The sequence below is a fragment of the Lithobates pipiens genome, unplaced genomic scaffold (assembly GCF_037356315.1).
Source record: "Lithobates pipiens isolate NorthernLeopardFrog02 unplaced genomic scaffold, aLitPip1_a1.2 Scaffold_22, whole genome shotgun sequence".
In the NCBI taxonomy this organism is placed as follows: Eukaryota; Metazoa; Chordata; class Amphibia; order Anura; family Ranidae; genus Lithobates; species Lithobates pipiens.
In genome coordinates, this window is record NW_027507784.1 from 112,918,755 (window position 1) to 112,934,372 (window position 15,618).

Below are 15,618 nucleotides of genomic sequence, written 5' to 3' on the forward strand. Positions count from 1 at the left end.
TGTTCCCTACTGCAGTAGTTATTAATTTGGAACCACTAATCAATATGAGGATAGGAGTTGCCTATCATCAAAATATCCATTTCACTATGTAACCATATGTTGTATTAACAAGAAACCATTGCTGGGTTTAGGGGCTCATGCACACAGGAAGTTTTTACAGCTGCTGTTAGGGGCGTTTGACATTTTATATAAACTGCCTCCAAAAGCCCCTCCATGTTAGCTTATGTGTCCATGCACATGGATAAACTGTCAGAGGTTTTTGGAGGCAGAAGTGTTTAGGGGCAGTAAGAAAAAAAAAGACAGCCTGTGCTTTCAGGAGCAGTAAAAACTAGCTGGAAAGCAAAAAACACCAAAAAACGCGGCTAAGCATGTCAAGTTGTGTTTTTCACCGCGTTTAGAAGTGTTTGACCTTTTTGGGCATTTTTATATTATAGGTAGTGTTTTTCATAAAAAAACACCCAAAAATGCTAACGTCAAGAGACACGGGAAAAAGTGCAATAACGCTAATGTAAAAACTTGGCTAAACGCAATTTTAGCACTGCTGTAGCACTGGCGGTTTTAAAACATCCTGTGTGCATGAGGCACATTAATGGAGTGTATAGTGTGCTCAACGTCTTTTTTTTTAACCACTTGCCGACCAGCGGTCATCATTATACTGCGGCATGTTGGCTTGTTCCCGCAAATCGCCATAGGTGTACATCGGGGGAGCTGATGCGCGTGGCCGGCAGCCGCAATGTCCACTGTAAACAAACAGATACCCGACATGGGAGTAGAAAGTGATTGTCTGTTCCTAGTGATCAGGAACAGTGATTTCTCTCCTCCTCCAGTGAGTACACTCCCCCCACAGTTAGAAACACCTCCCAAGGAACACTTAACCCCTTGATCACCCCAAGTGTTAACCCCTTCCCTGCCAGTGACATTTACACAGTAATCAGTGCATTTTTATAGCACTAATTGCTGTATAAATGTCAGTGGTCCCAAAAAAGTATAAAACATGTCCAATCTGTCTGCTGCAATGTCACAGTCCCGCTAAAAATCGCTGATCACCGCCATTACTAGTAAAAAAAAATTATAATAATAAAAATGCCATAAATCTGTCCCCTATTTTGTAGAAGCTATAACTTTTGCGCAAACCAATCAATATATGCTTATTGCGATTTTTTTTACCAAAAATATGTAGAAGAATACATATTGGCCTAAACGGATGAAGACATTTTTTATTTTTTTGGATATTTATAATAAATAGTAAAGTATAGTATAGTAGTAGTAATAGTAATATAGTATAGTAAAAAATATTGTTTTTCTTTTCAAAATTGTCTGCATTTTTTTGTATATAGCTCAAAAAATAAAAACCGCAGAGGGGATCAAATACCACCAAAAGAAATCTCAATTTGTGGGGAAAAAAAGGACATGAATCTTGGTTGGGTACAGTGTTGCACAACTGCGTAAGTGTCAGTTAAAGCGACACAGTGCCGTATACAAAAAATGGCCTGGTCGTTAAGGGGGAAAATCTTCCAGTCCTTAAGTGGTTAAGATAAGCAGTATCATAGATTACTTTGCAAAGAAGGTTGCATTGCAATGGATTTCTTTTCTATATTTAAAATCCTTATTTCTGTGAATAGTAAGAGATTATATATGAGTGGGGACAGCCAAGTTTGTTAATTACATATGCAGTCTCTACTTTCTGCTTTGCAATGCTGCAAAGTGATTGAGTATCACTGCTCATTTTTTATATTAAAACAACATACGCATTTGCCAGCACACCATGGATCCTCAAATAACATCCAAAGGTTTTATTCAAAGCAATCACATCACAGCGGAAGAGTTGCCCCTTTGGACGTTACTTGAAGATCCGTGGTGTGCTGGAAAATGTACATTGAACTGTGAAGTTTCCAGTCTCCAGCTGGCTGTTGCTGAAGCACTCGCTATCCTTTACCTACTCCAGGAACTCGTGATTTTGGCATATTGATATTCTTTTTTATAATGGAAGTCTAACGCGGTCAGAATTCCGGCCTGAAAAAGACCGATGAGAGCTTTTCATCGGAAAATGCGACCGTGCGTATGCTCCATCGGAATTTAGCTGTCCGAATTTCCAACAGCCAAAAATTGATAGCATGTTCTCAATTTTCAGACGGAAAAACTTTCTATCGGTAATTCCGTTCGTGTGTATGCAATTCCGACACTCCAAAAAATCATGCATGCTCAGATTCAACTACGAGACAGAAGCTATTGGCTACTGGCTATTGAACCTCCTTTTTCTAGTCACGTCGTACGTGTTGTACGTCACTGCATTCTAAACTGAATTTGGTGTGACCGTGTGTGGGCAAGACAGCTTGAGCGGAATTCTGACAGGAAAACCATCAGAGCTTCTTCCGATGAGAATTCCGATCATGTGTACGCAGCATAAGGTGTTGATGTACTAAAGGCAAATTCACTTTGCAAAGGAAGTTGCACACTGCAAGATAGTTTAGTAAATGTGGTAAAATTCTACTTTTCCAAGAATACCCAATCACAAGGAAAATTTTTAAATTTTTGTTAGCCTGCACATAATTGGAGGTTGAAAATCAGTAGAGCTTCACCTCAATTTTACTTTATATTTAATATAGTAACTTAAACATGGAAAAGCAAACTTTAAATGTAAAATTTGTAGAAGTCATGAGAAAATCATCATAATTGTCCTTCACATTGTTGCTCTTATATCAAATTCATAAAATTAACATACAGTGGAAAATATTGATGCTACTTACTGTGTTAAAGTTTGGGAAAAGGCCAACACTAGGACTGTTATCCATTGGAAATGATACAAATGGTTTGATATCCAGGGATGGCTGCATCATGAGACTCGGGGTTCGTACTAGCGCAGGGAAGGTGGTGGTATGACATGTACTTCCTGCAAAATACAAAATGATCAATTATATATTCCATTTTACATATACAATTTAAAAAGGTACAACTGAGAACTTACATATAGTAGACTTTGTATATTTTTTCCAGATAAATCCATATGTAAAATACATACCTTATCTATTCATCTCTGCTCACACCTCAGAGGAGAGACACAAGTCCTTAACGAGGTGATAAACATCAGCCTCACTACACTTGTTTATGAGCATTGAACTTATTCTCTCTGGAGAAGAGACACTTGAGAGGGGATATGATTTCAATTCATAAATACCATACTAGTGACCCTACAATAGGGATAAAACGTTTCCACTAAAGGGAGTTTAACAAGACTCATAGCCACTCATTAAAATGAGAAGAAAAGAGGTTTAACGTTAAACTACGTAGAGGGTTCTTTACTGTAAGTGTGGCAAGGATGTGGAATTCCCTTCCACAGACGGTGGTTTCAGCAGGGAGCATTGATAGTTTCAAGAAAATATTAGATAAGCACCTGAACGATCGCAACATACAGGGATATACAATGTAATACTGACATATAATCACACACATAGGTTGGATTTGATGGACTTGTGTCTTTTTTAAACTTCACCTACTATGTAACTATGTAACCTACTTAGTAATATACACAATACCGATAAGACTGTGGATAATGCAGATGAGAAAATGGAAAAGCAGCCATGCATGGATTGAAATTCGGCCAGTTCAGCAAGGGCCGGACGAATTTTGATCCATGTATGGGCACCCTGGACAAGCTGATGTATCGATCGACTATAATCGAGCTCTGCCAGCAGGGAAGGCTACCTCCCGGCAGAACACAGTGACTGACTCTGTTGATGGGGGAATCGAGCAATATTTGATTTCGATATCAAAATAGCATAATCTAAGGCCTACCTCAGGGCAGGTAAGGCTTCTGCTAGTTTTGTCTACTATAAAAGTTTTATTGTATTTTATGACTCCCTACTATATTTATTACAATTACTAAACTATATAAACTTAACAAATAATTGTTTTTCAGTGAGTTTATGTAAGTGTGGAGGGGGGGGGGGGCATAGGTGTGCACAACCTATTGTATTAGGGTGCGCACCCCAAAGCTCAAACACACATGTCTTTCTCTACAGCCTCAGATGCACTGGACAGTTAATGAATGGGAAGTGCTCTGTGCTGAGCAGCTTCCTGTTCATTCACAAACTGAAGCATAGTAAATACAGTTTTTCTATGCTTCCGTTATGAATGGACACAGTGAGTGAGTGTATATACTGTGTTCATTTAGAAAAGGAAGGGGTTGTTAAATTACATATTTACTAGCCCATTCCCCAGCTGTCAATCCTGAAATATTCTCCAGAGGAAGAGGTGAGGAGGGAAGCCAGCAGCACAGTGGGCTGGGGGGGGGGGGCAACGGGAAAGGGGGAAGCCCGGGCAGTAGGGGGAAACAAATCTCAATAAGCGATTTTTGAGTGGTTTGCGTAAAAGTTATAGTGTTTACAAAATAGGGGATAGTTTTATGCCATTTTTATTAATATTTTATTTTTTTAAATTGCGGCGATCAGCGATTTTTATCGTGACTGCGACATTATGGTGGACTGATTCCTGTGTAAATGACACTGGCAGTGAAGGGGTTAACCACTAGGTGACAGTGTAGGGGTTAAGTGTGTCCTAGGGGTGTGTTGCTAACTGTGGGGGGCGTGGCTATGTTTTACAGATCACTGATCTCTGCTCCAATCACAGGAAACAGAGATCAGTGTCACTTGTTGCTAGGCAGAATGGGGAGATGCTGTTTACATCGGCCTCTCCCTGTTCTTCCTCTCCGTGAGGTGATCATGGGTATCCCCGCGGTGATCGAGTCCGTGGGACTCACAGAGCTTCCTGCGGACGTGCATGCGCACGCGTCCGCAGGAAGCTCCGTGAGTCCGATCGCGGGTTCCACGGACTCGATCGCTGCGGGGATACCTATGACCACCAGTGGCATGCGCGCGCGCCCCCCCGCCGCCTCTTAAAGGGCAACGTACAGGTACATGATTTTACCTGTACGTGCCCTTCTGCCGACGTATATCGGCGTGAGGCGGTCAGGAAGCCGTTAAGTATATCAACCTCCTTTGTTTTGTTTTTATTAAAACGCCTGTTTGTTTATAGGACAAAAAATAAAAACCGCACCAAAAGAAGGCTTTATTTGTGAGAAAAAAATGACATAGAGGCATACACCACTTGGGGTTTATTTACTAACGCTGGAAAGTGCAAAATTTACTAAAGCTGTAAAGTGCAAAATCAGGCTCACTTCTGCATAGAAACCAATGAGCTTCCAGGTTTTATTACCAAAGATTAATTGAACAATCTGAGGTTAGAAGCTCATTGGTTTCTATGCAGAAGTGAGCCTGATTTTGCACTTTCCAGCTTTAGTAAATAAACCCCATTGTGTACTTAAAAGTGGGGTATGCCTGTAAATTTTATTTTTGTACAGCGTGCAATTGTCATTTAAATTAATGCAGTGCCGTATCGGAAAAAATGGTCATGAAGAGGGGTATATCTTCCGGGGGTCAAGTGGTTAATAAATTAATTTGTACTTTTTTCATATGGAGTTCTGTCTACTAAAGCCTTTGAATGTGCTCAGCACATACATAAATCTTCCCAAAACCAAAGTATCCCATGAAGAAAATGTAGCACGGAGGTGTCAAGGGCAAGACGCGGTTTTTCTTTTACAAAATGAGCCGGGTCTAAACATGTGAAAACTGCATGTCACCAATTAATTAAGCGGAGCAGTATTATTTTTAACACAAGGTTGCCATGTTACACAGTTTGAAAACAAGTGCAGTCCTTTCAGAGAAGGAGAATTCCCTAAAGGGAGATTATTATAGGAGTAACAAAGTGATGATTGGGTTATTCTGGGAAGAGAAACTTATCTGCAGCTCCCTTGGCTTTGCAGACAAAGAATGCGCTATATTTAGGATGCAGCGCACAACTTTAATTATAAGCAACTATCGGAATAAAACGTGAGCAATCAACTAATATAAAAGAACTGAAACATTCATTATTGGGACATTCTCCAACAGCAAGGGAAAATAATGCAAAGTAATTGACTTCCTTTAAGAGATTCAATACCTTTTTAAAAGTAAAACTTGTATTTAGCAAATACGTTTTCTAATAAAATGCGTGCCTGCAAGATAGGAATTGTTCTGCATAATTAAGCCCTGGTCACATGACTCCTTTATTACATAACCACTCGGAAAACGGGCGATGAAGAAAAATAATCAGCATCACAATTTCGCTCCATTAAAAAAAAATGTGATTGTGCTTTAAAAGACATTGAAAATGCATTAGTAGGAAATTCCTCATTCGGCTCCTCAGCCCCCCAGTCTATGGAACCCAACAAACTACATCTGTGCCCAGATATCTACCAGATGCATGGCAGCGCCATTCCTCACTACTGACAGCTTGTACGTTTCTGATGTGATTTGTAATAAAGTGGAACAAATGCAAACACCTACCCTTCTGTAAAGCCATGCATTTATTCCAAATGTATTCATAGTATATATTGGTAATATTGTTGATAATGATTAACTTAAAGTGTATTTCCACTTTTGCATCCAAATTGCGATAACATCTACTTTTTATTACATGCCCCCACTCACATAGCATAACTTAAAGCGGTTGTACGCCCAGAAGGAAAAAACAAACAAAAAAAAATAACATATAAGGCAAAGGCATAATGAGCTAGTATGCAGCGCATACTAGCTCATTATGAAATACTTACCTTAAAATGAAGCCCCCGCGCCGCCTCCCAGTCACCGCTAAAGGAGCTGACATTTTGCCTCAGCGATTGTTCCGGGGTCACAACTCCGGCAATGTGAGTGGCCGGAGCTGCAATGACGTCACATGCGCGGGAGTCTTCTTTCCGGCAAAGAGCTCTGATTTTCCGGCAGCATCCACCGAACCTTCAGAGCGGATGCGCCGCTGACATCAGCAGCTGCATGCTAGGTGAAAATCTCCTAAACCGTACAGGTTTAGGAGATATTCATTTTATCTACAGGTAAGGCTTATTATAGGCTTACCTTTAGGTAGAAATTTGCTAAAGGGACTGCTTTAAAAACAATGCTTTTAAAAAAGTGAAAATTGCAGTTAAAAGCAGAAAGTCCACTATATATAAAAAAATAAATTAGGGCCCCCCAGGTGGGTTATGCCATAATGTACTAGTATGCACAGCATATTAGTACATTATGGCAGACTTACCTGTCATATGGTGTCCTCCAGCACAGCGCTGGGACCGAGCTGTTGGGCCCCCGACGCTTCCATCTTTGCCCGGTCTTCATTCCGGGTCCTGTGCCTTCGGCCGCTTGATAGGCCAGGTCAGGATGACGCCACTTCCATGCATGCGCACGGGAGTCGCATGACCACGGTATGGATCGTGGGCCGATCAAGGCCGTAAATGTTCGCTGAGCTATGCATAAATACCCTGCCTGTCAGCCATTTGATCAAAATACAAGTTTACTTCCGCTCTAAAGTGATACTAAAGTCTTGTTTCTTTTTCTTTAAAAATAACAAACATACCTGCTTTGTGCTGGGTTTTGCACAGAGCAACCCTGATCCTCCTTTTCTTGAGTCCCTCTTCTGTGCTCTTGACCCCTCCCTCCTGTTGAGTGCCCCCACAGCCAGCAGCTTGCTATGGGGGCACCCAAGCTTAACCTCAGCTCTCCGTGTCCATTCAGACACCTTGCCGTGATTTGGCCCCACCCCATCTCTCTCCTCATTGGCTAACTGAATTTTATTGACAGTAGTGGGAGCCAATGATGCCTCTATGTCTCAGCCAATCAGGAGCGAGAGTCCTGGATGGCAGACGCATGCATGCACATCACTGGATCGAGATGGGGCTCAGGTAAGTATTATGGGGGCTGAAGTGGCTGCTGCACATGGAAGGTTTTTTTATCTTAATACATGGAATGCATTAGGCCCCTTTCACACTGGGGCGGTGGGTGTGCTGTCGGTAAAACGCCGCTATTTTTAGTGGTGCTTTACCGCCAATTTTGCCGCGCTATTCGGCTGCTATCAGGGTGCTATTACCCCCCGCTAGTGGACGAGAAAGGGTTAAAACCATCGCAAAGCGCTGCTGCAGCAGCACTATGCCGGCGGTATAGATTTCAATGGGCAGGAGCAGTGAAGGAGCAGTGTATACACCGCGCCAAAGATGCTGCTAGCAGGACTTTTTCTAGCGTCCTGCCAGCGCACCGCTCCAGTGTGAAAGCCCTCGGGGCTTTCACACTGGAGACACAGAAGTGGCTCAGGGCTCTTTGTAGCCACTATTTTTAGCACTGTAGCGCCTGCAAAGCGCCCCAGTGTGAAAGGGGTCTAAGGATAAAAAACCTTCTGCCTTTACAACAACTTATTTTATATACTGGACCCTCCAGCAAGGAAACTTCTTACAGTTCTCTTTGTTTAAAGAAGACAGTGGGGGGAGAAAAAAAAGCCGATCACCGGCTTATCTGCAAGGAACATCGGTCCCGAAGAGGAAGATGGAATTGTGCCTCATCTGTGCCCATCAGTACCCCCTGTCCATGCCACCTGCCATTGCCACCTGCCAGTGCCAACCAGTGCCACCTATGAATGCCCATAAGTGCCACCTATCAATGCCCACAAGTGCCACCTATCAATGCCCACTAGTAGTGCCAATCAGTGCCACTTAGCAGTGCTGCCTATCAGTGTAACCAATCAGTGCCCATTATTGCCACCCATCAGTGCCCATCACTGCCAACCATCAGTGCCCATCACTGCAACCTATCGGTGCCCATCAGTGCCGCGTCATCAGTATACAACAATGAAGGAGAAAATGTACCTGTTTGCAAAATATTATAACAAAATATAAACAAAAAATATATATTTTTTTTTAAGTTCGGTCTTTTTAAATTTTTTTACCAAAACGAAAAACCGCAGAGGTGATCAAATAGCAACAAAGAAAGCTCTATTTGAGGGAAAAAAATGATAAAAATTCATTTGGGTACAGTGTAGCATGACTGCGCAATTGTCATTCAAAGTGCATCAGTGCTGAAAACAGAAAATTGGTCTGGACAGGAGAGGGGGAGGGGGGTTTAAGTGCCCAGTAAGCTAGTGGTTAAGTTGACTTATATTGTATAACTATACTTATATAACAGGGTTGCTTTAAGTAATACACCAACAAGCTCCCTTTACATTTGCCACTGCTAGGAGGTATAATAAAGAAAAAAAAGCCTGCGGCTAATTGTAATCAGTGCGTCTGAGAAGGTGTTCTGTATTAGAATGCTTTCTGCCCACATAATATTTCTTGGTTCCTAAAAAAAAGTTGTAAAAGTATTATCGAGGCAGGATATTGAAGCAGATGAAAAAATGTCTAAGCAGGTAATAGAAACATAATGTATGCTTTAGCACATTCATCTAAGGCTGGAACACAATGCTGCGGGCAGGCTTTGCGGTTTCAGCGCACACCTTCATCCTGCTTCTCTCTATCTACATCACAGAAGGATATCAGAGATCTGTGCTCTGTGCTAAAATGAACCGTGATTAAACTCAGCAGGTGAGATATTGCCATAATATGAACTTACCATTCGGCATGAAAACAATGAAACCTTGAAGTCAGTGATAGCAATAAGTTTAATAACGTCCATCTGATATTCTAAGGCGATTTGTGCTTGTATACATCCATATCAATGGAACACCATTGCTTCTAATTACATGGCTGTTTTGATATTGGCAAGTGTAGCTTTCTTTGTCCATTAAGATATGCTGGTGACCTATGAGCTGTTACAAAGCACAGGAAGCATCGTTTTCATTTCGTTCTGGATGAAAAATGACCTACAAGGTATTCAAGTATGAAAGCCTGATTTATTTTGCTAAGTTAAAGTGTTACTAAACCCGTTGTTAAAAAATCTCCAATTCTGTCCATCCTCGCCGCAGCGAGGTAAGTAATATCCTTTTTTGCATTGGCTATTGGGATACCAGTGTAATCAATCCCAGGAGTCAATGGGTACCCTCCTCTGCTAGCATTGTGTTATTTCTAAACCGGAAATTATGTAATGCTAGGCTTCATTGTGTCATAAGTTCCCACTGCACATACGTGAGATTGAGATGTGCTAGCTGGGTAGCCAGCAGCACCTTATCCTGGAAGAGACCCCCCCAGCAGGCTTCAGATGCCAACATTCAAGATGGACACTTATACAATCAAAAAAAACTGTGCTACACAAAATAAAAAATGATAAAAAAAATAACAAAATTAAATTACAAATAGTCCATATATTGTGTCAGACCAATCAAGGCCAAAAAACGTGATCACAAGTAAATAGAAATTAAAAAAAAAATCATAAGTCTCTAAATTGTAAACACCGTGGTGCACATGCATGAACTCCAAAAGTGTGCCGATCACCCAGAAGTAGATTGTGCTTACCAAATAGCAAGCAATAAAAGGGATCGGCTAAGCCCAGCCTAGGGCCTCTATGCTTACAGATATCCATACCTCGGATAGGGACCACGTTTTTGCAATAGCGTTTATTAGCAGTGTTCCCCGAACACCGCATAATGCTCGCTGTTCGGCGAACTTGCGCCTTTGATAAACATGACACTTGATTTTACTGTAATTGTGTACGAGTACATGTTCATTACTATGGGCTTTACAATACCTGCATAATCATGACATATAATATGCCTATGGAATGCTAGCCTACAAATTCCTTCCTTCCTTTCTTTTCCTTCACTTCCTAGACTTGGTACCAAATCCTTTAAACTAACAAAGTGATATTTTCTATCTGAACTTGCATCACTGGGTTATGAATAATTTATCTGACCTCAGCCAATCCCTGGGAGGAAGGGTCAGACTGTGTGGTTGGGGAGAAGATAAATGTTTGGAACGGACTGAGCAGAGCTCTCTTTTTTGGGGTCTTCACTAAGGAAGGACCTTGGGTTACAGAAGAACTGTTGCTGTTAGGCCTCAGCATGTGCTTGGCTGAGAGCCTTGGAGGAACTTGGACTTGAAATGAGAAAGCTAGGCAGAAAAGGAAATGCTTTTAGTGGAAAATGTTGCAAGGGAGCTGGTTGAGGAACTGCCTCTGAACATTGTGAGTAGGACCTTTTGCCTTTTGCCAGGTGTGCAAGAACCTTGAAGGATATAGGTCAAATGTTGCTGTAAAGCCCCGTACACACGAGAGGACTTATGTCCGACAGACTTCCGAAGGAGTTCTGCCGGAGTTCTGCCGGAGTTCCGACAGAGTTCTGACGGACTTTTCGACTGAGCGGACTTGGCCACACACAATCACACCAAACTCCGACGGATTCGAACGTGATGACGTACGACTGGACTCGAATAAGGAAGTTCATAGCCAGTAGCCAATAGCTGCCCTAGCGTCGGTTTTAGTCCATCGGAATAGCATACACACAAGCGAATTTTTCGGTAGGAACTGGGTCCGGCGGAGTTCCGTCGGAAAAATTGGAAGCATTTTCCATTTTCTAAAGTCCGTCGGACTTTGGATGTTGAAAAGTCCGCTCGTGTGTACGGGGCTTTAGATTGCTGACTGCTCGTATAGAGTCTCAGACCAGCTGGCTGTCCTCTCTAATTCTAGCATTAGTGAAGTTTGGTTTTGAAGGACTAAACACTGCTGGAACAGAACTTTGCTACAGAATTTGTCTTTGAATACCTAAGTGTGTTTTGAAGTACAGGCAGTACAAACATTAAAGTTATGAACGATTTGTACTTACGGAACAGAGGGAGAAACAGGAAGTGAGTGGAAATCTACCCATAGGGAGGGAAATCCACTACCGTAATGCCCTGTACACACGGTCGAACATTCCAACCACGAAATCCGTCAGATTTTTTCAGACGGATTTTGGCTAAAACTTGTGTTGCATACACACGGTCGCACAAAGTTGTCGAAAAATCTAATCGTTCTGAACGATGTGACGTCAAACACGTACGTCGGGACTATAAACGGGCCAGTAGCAAATAGCTTTCGTCTCTTAGTTTATTCTGAGCATGCATGGCACTTTGTCCGTCGGAATTGTCTACTCAATGGAATTTATGTGATCAGATTTTGTTGTGGGAAAATTTTAGATCCTGCTCTCAAACTTTGTGCGCGGAAAATCCGACAGAAAAAGTCAGATGGAGCCCACACACGATTGGATTTTCCGACAACATAATCCGATCTGACTTTTTCCATCGGAATTTCTGACCGTGTGTACGGGGCATTAGAGTTATCATGGGAAAAAGGTGTCTCCACCGAAGGTTTATCACCAATTCTCATTTCCATGACAACTCAAAAATTTAAAAATCGTATTGTCCCCGGGACAGAAAGGGACGTGAAAGCTTCTGAATAGGAGCACAGGCAGCAAAACAGACATTACAGGTGTGTTAACCCTTCCTTATGCTAGCCAAAAAAATTACAAATTTGCCTGGATTTATACCTGTACCTGTTCCTACTTACATACCAATTCAACTTAAGAACAAACCTACAGAAATCTTGTTTGTAACCTGGGGACTGCCTTTATCCTGCATCCCCTCTACCTGCTGTGTTCAAGATCTGCAATAATTCTTCAAAAAAGCGCCCCTAAACTGAGCCCAAATTTGTTGGTGTGCTCTGGAACTGGTAACTGGGCTTGCAGCCCCTGAACAGTTAAGGAAGACCTGGGTTTTTCCAGCGCCCCTCTCCAGGGGTTAGCACTACATATTTATAAGTTACCTATTTATTAGGCTCAAGAACGGATATATTTGCAGGAAAGAAATATTTTTAAACACATTTGTTTTATAATATATATATATATATATATATATATATATATATATATATATATATATATATATATATTACCAAAAGTATTGGGATGCCTGTCTTTACAACTCTAATGGCATCCCTGTCTTAGTCTGTAGGGTTCAATATTGAGTTGGCCGACCCTTCATAGCTATAACAGCTTCAACTCTTCTGGGAAAGCTATCCACAAGGTTTAGGAGTGTGTCTATGAGAATATTGAACCATTCCTCCAGAAGCACATTTGTGAGGTCAAGCACTGATGTTGGACGAGAAGGCCTGTCTTGCAGTCTCAGCTCTAATTCATCCTAAAGGTGTTCTATTGGGTTGAGGTCAGGACTCTTTGCAGGCCAGGCAAGTTCATCCACCCCAAACTCACCCATTCATGTCTTTATGGATCTTGCTTCGTGCACAGGTCCAAATCATTTGGTGGAGGGGGGGTTATGGTGCAAGGTTGTTTATCAGGGGTTGAGTTTGGCCCCTTAATTCCAGTGAAGGGAACTCTTAAGGCATACCAAGACATTTTGGACAATTTCATGCTCCAAAGTTTGTGGGAACAGTTTGGGGATGGCCTTTTCCTGTTCCAGCATGACTGCACACAAGTGCATAAAGCAAGATCCATAGGGACATGGATGAGCGAGTTTGGGGTGGAGGAACCTGACTGGCCTCCACTACAACCCAATAGAACACATTTGGGATGAATTAGAGCATAAACTGAAAGCCATGCCTTCATGTCCAACATCAGTCTAACTAAACAAATGTGCTTCTGGAAGAATGATCAAACATTCCCATAGAAATACTCCTAAACCTTGTGGACAGCCTTCCCAGAAGAGTTGAAGCTGTTATAGCTGCAAAGGGTGAGCCAACTCAATATTGAACCCTACAGATGAAGACTTTGATGCCATTAAAGTTCATGTGCGTGTAAAGGCAGGTGTCCCTATACTAGGTAATGTAGTATATATATATATATATATATATATATATATATATATATATATATATATATATAATTTGACTATATATATATATATATATATATATATATATATATATATATATATATATATATATATATATATATATATATATATGAAATGAAAACCTTGGTTTGAGAGCGTTTTGCAAGACAAACAAAGTTTTTAAATACATTTTGACTTGATATACAAGCGATCAAAAACAGATCAGAGGCACCTCTAAGAGTAGCAATAGGGTTACATTTAATGAAGGTGCAACATTTAGCAAGTCATATGGTTGATGATTAAAACAGACACATCTAAGTATGCAGGCAGACGGGGTAAAGCTGTTCACATAAACCATCCTCCTCACCACCATCGTCATTCCTTCCACAAGTGCTTCAAGCCTCGCTTTCAAATCGCTCTACAGCAGTGTAGTCTTCCCTGTCACGATTACAGACTGACAACGGTGCCGGCGGTGAGGTGGACAGTTTATGTGGACAGCTTTACCCCGGATGCCTGCATACTTAGATGTGCCTCTTTTAATCATCAACCATGTGCGTTGCTAAATGGTGTACCTTCATTAAATGTAACCATATTGCTACACTAAAGCCGCGTACACACGTAGCCGTCTGTCCGACGTACTTAGTCTGGCGGACTTCCCGCCAGACTGTCCGTCGGACTTTCCGAATGGGCTACTTGCCCACACACGGCACTTTTTCAGCGGACTAATACGGCGTACTAAGTCCGCCGTACTATCCGCCCTACTTTTGAAATGAACGGGCTCGCCCACACACGCGGAGGAAAATCCGCTCATTTCGAGCGCGTCTCCAGGTAGGCGGGGCCCGCGAAGGAGACGTCGCCGGCCCCGCCGCCTGGTATGGACTTAAAGAGGAACCCCAACGCCGAAAAAAATCGGCGTGGGGGTCCCCCCCAAGTCCACAACCGACCCTTGTCCGAGCACGCTATCCGGCCGGCCAAGAAAGGGGGGCGAGCGAGCGCCCCCTCCTGAGCCGTACCAGGCCGCGTGCCCCCAACATGGGGGGTGCCTTGGGGAAGGGGGGCCGCGCGGCCCCCCACCCCAAAGCACTTTGTCCCCATGTTGATGAGGACAAGGGCCTCTTCCCGACAACCCTGGCTGTTGGTTGTCGGGGTCTGCGGGCGGGGGGCTTATCGGAATCCGGGAGCCCCCTTTAATAAGGGGGCCCCGGATACCGGCCCCCCACCCTATGTGAATGAGTATGGGGTACAATGTACCCCTACCCATTCACCTGTAAAATAAAAGTACAAAAAAAACACAACACACGAGATAAAATACTTTATTGCACAGCTCCGGGGGTCTTCCGTCTTCGGGGGTCTTCTCGTTGGACTCCTCCTCTATCTTCTTGTAGCTCTTTTGCTAGCGGAGGAGTCCGGCTTTCTTCCTCGCCGCCGGTCTCTTCTTCCGACTTCGGACATGAACTCATGTGACATCCACCGAAGACCCCGCCCCTTGTCCCTATATAAGTCGCCGCGTGCCCGTTCCCTGTCATTGTGAGCAGAGGACTCGGCGAGGCAACATCTGAAGAAGAAGAAGAAGAGAAGAACAGAAGAACGGAAGGCGGCGGCGACAGAAGACCGGGCCACCGCCTGTAAAAGAGCTAGAAGAAGGCGCGGTGGCCCGGCAGAAGAACCGAAGAGAGGGACAAGACCCCCAAAGTCGGAAGAAGAGGCCGGCGGCGAGGAAGAAAGCCGGACTCCTCCGCTAGCAAAAGAGCTACAAGAAGATAGCGGAGGAGTCCGGCGAGAAGACCCCTGAAGACGGAAGACCCCCGGAGCTGTGCAATAAAGTATTTTATCTCGTGTGTTGTGTTTTTTTTGTACTTTTATTTTACAGGTGAATGGGTAGGGGTACATTCACATAGGGTGGGGGGCCGGTATCCGGGGTCCCCCTTATTAAAGGGGGCTCCCAGATTCCGATAAGCCCCCCGCCCGCAGACCCCGACAACCAACGGCCAGGGTTGTCGGGAAGAGGCCCT

General features: G+C 43.0%; 1 protein-coding gene across 5 annotated transcripts in view; it reads right to left on the reverse strand.

Annotated features, from left to right (window-relative positions):
* Positions 1 to 15,618, reverse strand: part of ZNF385B (zinc finger protein 385B) — a 743,747-nt gene that overhangs the window by 174,808 nt on the left and 553,321 nt on the right. For all 5 annotated transcript variants that reach the window (XM_077448111.1, XM_077448110.1, XM_077448113.1 and 2 more), the window contains one exon: positions 2,748 to 2,890. In XM_077448111.1, the coding sequence (XP_077304237.1) occupies positions 2,748 to 2,890 (143 nt within the window). The remainder of the gene's footprint in view (positions 1 to 2,747; positions 2,891 to 15,618) is intronic.